General features: G+C 34.0%; 1 protein-coding gene across 1 annotated transcript in view; it reads left to right on the top strand.

Annotated features, from left to right (window-relative positions):
• LOC108692696 overlaps window positions 1-5668 on the top strand; it is a 25230-nt gene that overhangs the window by 14665 nt on the left and 4897 nt on the right. The window contains exons 2-4 of the mRNA XM_018201082.1: window positions 1489-1618; window positions 3807-3949; window positions 5175-5313. Coding sequence (XP_018056571.1) covers window positions 1489-1618; window positions 3807-3949; window positions 5175-5313 — 412 coding nt within the window. The remainder of the gene's footprint in view (window positions 1-1488; window positions 1619-3806; window positions 3950-5174; window positions 5314-5668) is intronic.

Genomic DNA, 5668 nt, shown 5'->3' with positions numbered 1-5668 from the left:
GTTTTTAGGAAAAAAAAATAAAAACATATTTTTTAAGAAATGACCCATAGTATCCTATGATGACCCAGGATATCATAAGTTACACACAAAATAATAGGATTACGCAAAAAGTAGCAGTTACGAAAGTATTTAACTTATAGTCACTAATACGATAAAATATAATTATAACTAATAATTATTAAATAATGAAATAGAAAGTTATGAGAAAACAAATGAGAAATAATCATTATAAGATAAAACATTTATTACGGTAAAATAAAATTAATTGCTTAGAAGTATAAATTGTCCTTTTAGTACATATATTTTCTATATTGTTCCGTTTCGTCATGAATATTTAATGTATGACTCCTATGATACCTCAACTATACATTTAATTACACATTTAATAGAAAACTATAAAAAATAAATGTCAAATTTATTACTTGTAACGTAGTAAATTGAGAAAAGATGCGCAGAAACTTGCACTTTATCTTTATACATGTATTCTCTCTACAAAAACAATATTAAAACATTTTTATGCGGTTAAAAAGTTATTATTGTACCACGAAAATCATTAATGATCGATGCTTTTCGATATAATGGAATTTAATCACTGTCACCTAAATAAAAAATACGAGTAAGAAGTAACAGTCGTATTGCACCAGTAGTATTAATTTAAATATTCTAGATTATGTTAAACAATCGATGATTTTCCTTACGTAATATTTTCGACATTTCTCTTAATTTTGTTTAAATCAAGTTGAAACGAAATTTATTTTATTAAGATTTTAATTCCTAGTAAAAATTTATCAGAGAGTAATGTACGGGAAAAATGATTTTGCTGAAGTATCTAAAAATTCAGCTAGATGAAGACTTGAAAATAATTTTGTTGGACTATCAAAATAATTAGGTAGAAATTTCGAGCAATCCTTCAAGAGATTTTGATATTTTAACAATCAGTTTGAGCACCCTACATAATTATTTTATGGTTCAATAAAATTCTTTTCAGATTTGTATATCTAACTATATACTTGAGCAAAACTTCTTTCTACATGGGATATCTTTTTCAAATATATAATATGATACAAACTTTAAGTATAATGTCTTGCTCGCGATAGACGTGTACGATATCTCGTGATACAACTCCATTGAAATGAGAGAATATTGGAGATCCGTCCGAGTATGAAGTTCTAGGTGCAATCTGCATTGTTTCCACGTCAATTAAACTTGTTTGATATTTCCGCTGCAATCACGCCGCAACGGCAACATCGATTCCGCGTGCTCGTCGCGCGCTTAATCGAATTCGAGAAACAGCGCTGCTCTTTGCGATTCCCTTACTAATAACATTGTTATCGATGGGGACGACGTATCGAGTCCTTGTTGCCTCTTACATTTCGCGAATCGACCACGTTTCTCGCTCCTCTCTCTCTCTCTCTCTCTCTCTCTCTCTCTCTCTCTCTCTCTCTCTCTCTCTCGTTAGCTAACCCGATTATCGCGTTTCTGTTTCAGTGCTTGCTAGCTGCCGAGGTGAAGAGTGCGGACACGAGGAGCTGGTGAGGTGCGCTAGACCTCTTGAAAGAATCAGCAATAGCGACCTGAGTTTCGTCACGAAAAAGGAAGATATCAACAAACTATGCCCGTGAGTTTTCTTCTCTCTACATCCGCACGGGCGATCTCTTTAAACGGAAAACGTCCGTTGTTATTCGCCGTCTTTACATGTTCCATGAGAGGAAGACGTCGGTGCGGGTTACGCTGACGTTCCGTTTCGTGGGGAATTTCGTGACGGTCTACCTCCTCGTCTTCCTCTTCCACTTTCTTCCCGCGCCACGGGAAATTTTTCGCTACGAGAAAAATGTCTAGTCGTTTCTCTCTCTCCTCGCACTTCATATCAATTTTTAGAACGTGCAGGAATGCGCGCTGTCGCGCAGAATTACTCTCTCTCTCTTTCTGCGGAGCTTAATCGCGCTAATTGCAACGTCGAGAGAAAAGATAAGGAAATATAATAAAGAAGTGTTTATTGCATTTGACGATTTTATAATCATTAGAAAAAATTGTTCTCTTCCATTACACATATTTAAAATTCATTCGCGTTCATTCCGCATATGGATGAAATATTATATAAAAGTCGGTTGATGATTCCGGAGATTTCACGGACGACTCTTCGATTTCTCGGAAAATTGGAAATTGATCCGAGAATAATATATGACATTCGGCTTTAGTCTATTATATCCGTCCGAATTCGCGATCGTATCGAGGTCTCTGCACCGCGCCGGCTTATCACAATTCGGTGATGCTCGATCGCTCGAATCTCTCTCGCGCCGTCGAGTCGGCGCGGTACGTATGTAATTGAGTGGATGATTGCATGCAAGCTGCCGGATATTTCGCACGATATTTCCAGCCCCAGTATTCGACGAAGAATCTTATTACGGCTGCAATTTAGCCGTTCCGACGATAGCGCCGAGCCAAAAGGAAATTTGGCTCATTTCATGGAACTTTAAATTTCATTCAGGCCTGATGTACTCGTGCGTGCCCGGCAAGTCATAGCCGATATGACAAATTATTAATCGTGCTGCTCCACATCGTGCCGCGTTTCCTTCCGTAGTCATGATAAAACTACACTATACCGGCACTATAAAAATTGCGCTATCAAGACTACACGTGTAGCGAGTATTGCACCATAACGTCTCACTATGTTTGTTCTTTGATGCGATGGTCGTACAAATCACACAGACGCTTTGCACTATCAATTTTAAAGATAAGATGAAATGTACATTATGCATATACATATGTCTTTATTAGTTACTTGCTACGTCGAAAGTACAGTTGAAAAATTTCCATATTGTGCAAATATCGATTTATTCTTGATGTTTCAATACGGCTTTCTATTCGAGATACAACATGACATTGGCTTGTATTTATAGTCGCGTTTGTGCTGAGCAATTCAATTTGGAAACGATCTTGAGAAATGACACGGTTCGATAGATAGATCTTGAAAGTCAATTTGATATTCATGATATCATATTTATAATCGCGATTCTATTGAGGGGACTTGTCTTGAGATACGACCCAAGTTTCTTGTTTGTTCCGTCGAGTCTTGAGAGAGGATCGTATTGTACAATACGTATATATGTATTGCCTTTGAATATTGTCTGGATTAATTAAGTTAGGAAAGATTTCATTGTTCAATGTGAAAGTAATTTGAAAAGAAATTTAAAATTAGAAGACGAAAATTAAAAGTAAGTGTTGTATTCTTAAATATTTTTGTAAATTATTATCTTATCTGAAGAAAAAATCAATATATCAAAACAAGTTCGTTATCGATCTCTATTTTTTTTTATGCAATTGATTTCCAGTGCTGACTCCACTGTTTTTTGTACATTTTTATGATTATTTATATTATATTTTATTATTATTATCAAAACAAATTATTGAAAAAATGTTTGAAAACTGACAATTAATTTATTATTTTGTCTTTTGTAAAAACTCACAAATGAAATACAGTCTTCATACGTTTTTGAAATTGACCAAATATTTTGTAATTAATATTTAGATTAATAATGTCGAAATTTAGAAATAAAAAAAATAAAGGTAATTTCTTTGGTTTATTGGATATTTTGCAATTAGATAGTAAATATTTCGTAGTAAAACATTTTAACACAGTCTAATAAAGTTATTTTTGCCAATTTCACGTATATATTTTTGAGATATTTGCGATTTTATCGCACATACGTAGTTCCTATTAATATACTGATAAACTTTCATTTTTGTCCATTACTTTCGAAACAGCGAATGCCTAAATAAGCGAATATTTCCCGTTTTTGTTACAGGGATCTCGAAGCAGGTATGAAATGCATAAAAAAATACACGCTAAATTGCATGCAGCAAAAGCAACGAGAACACTTCAACTCTCTGTACACCGGTACCAATATGGCTATCATGGAGCTTTGCCAAGACGGCCCGTACCAGGACGGTAAGTGATCTTGCCTAAACCTATCGAACCGATTAGACATTTACGGCTTCAATGTATAATCATAATTGCTAAAAGATTATGAAAATAAGAGAAAGAAATTATTTTAAATATTACAAAACTGATTTGCGCGGTTGAATAAAAGATTTAGATTTTTTTTTTAGCTAAGTGTATTTTTATATTTTATGTCTTCTAAAATATTAACATATTTTGGAATTTAAATGGGGAAAGAATGAATACAGAAATTTTAAATAAAAATGCAGAAAGTTTGAGGAATCGATAAGTAGAGAAACTCGTCTATATCTCACGGAAAAGGCAATTGACTTTTATATTTAAATATGCGATATTCTATATAATTTGGAATTAGATTCTTATTTTCGTGGATAAGAGCTTTATTAAAAATAAATCCATCGTTTGTAAATTGACATAGATCTTATTTTCGAAGAGAGAAATATATAAACGATGCGCAAAGTCATCCGCCAGTCGACAAAGCCAGCAACTCTTTTGCCAATTGGGCAAGCCATAGGCATCAATGCAATTCCAAACTGTCGGTCCAGTCAGAGATGATACTAGACTCAATAATGCATCCGGCACTCTCGAGATTACGGGAATATCGTGTAGATTGTCCGCGGGTCGATCGAGCCGGCATGACTCTTCATAATGTACTCTCCTCCGTTAGAGAGAAGCACTGTAACATAATGAATTGTTAGCAAGGAGAGTAATATTGATTCCTCATATCGCATGCTGCTTAATGTACAGCACGCCTATCGTAAACAAGAGCCGGGAAAGCGGCCTTTATATTCAAAACTATGATCTCAAAGCATGACGAGACTAGTGCGTCAGTCAATGATCTATGTATATTCTTGTAATTATAGACTACGCTTGTAAATAGCTCGAGTTATTTTCTAAGAATAGAAACGAGAATGAGAGAAAATGCGATTGAATCTTAATCAACTTTAATTTTTATTTGCGAAATAATTTAATTACCTATTTCTCGAAATCAGAACGTGTAGATCGAGTCGATTTTAGTTATTGTATTTGTTATAAATTGAAATGATTATGTTCTGGAGAATTAATACGTATGTATATTCATTCTTTTTAGTAATATTAGATTATATATATTTCTCCGCTTGTCAAGTCGGCTTGATTGACCTCGAAATTCCATTATTGATACCTATGTACGAATGCGCAATTGTTCAATAACGAAAATGCAATTTTCTGTTTGCAGAATTCTTGAAACACGCGCCGTGCATGCAGAAATCCAAAGCCGAATACGAGCTTTTGTGTTACAAATCGTATCAGAAGACGACTCAAGAAATAATGACCAATGGCTCATTGGGACAACAGAATCTCAAATCTCTTTGCTGGTAAGTCGAAGAAATCTTTTTAGATATGTGTATGTATAAACGATGAGTAGGAAATAAGCGCAGATAGATATAAATATATAGTTATCACGGTGTTTGCTATTACTTCAATGACATAATCCGAAAATAATTGAAATGCTTAGTGAAAAAAAATGTAGATACGATGACATCACTTTTCTTCGGGATTACTTTATTATATCGTAAATAAAATGATTAATGTTGTGCCATAAAATATATATCATACCAAATCTATATATGTATCTATATATATATGTATATGTACACTTGACCGGAATTTCTACATCTTTGCAAAGGATGCAACTCACAGTCCATTTACTTATCCGAGAAAGTTTGTTAG

Source organism: Atta colombica, unplaced genomic scaffold (assembly GCF_001594045.1).
Source record: "Atta colombica isolate Treedump-2 unplaced genomic scaffold, Acol1.0 scaffold78, whole genome shotgun sequence".
NCBI classification, from domain to species: Eukaryota; Metazoa; Arthropoda; class Insecta; order Hymenoptera; family Formicidae; genus Atta; species Atta colombica.
The sequence above is the reverse complement of the archived record's forward strand: the minus strand, read 5'-3'. Positions and strand labels throughout refer to the sequence as shown.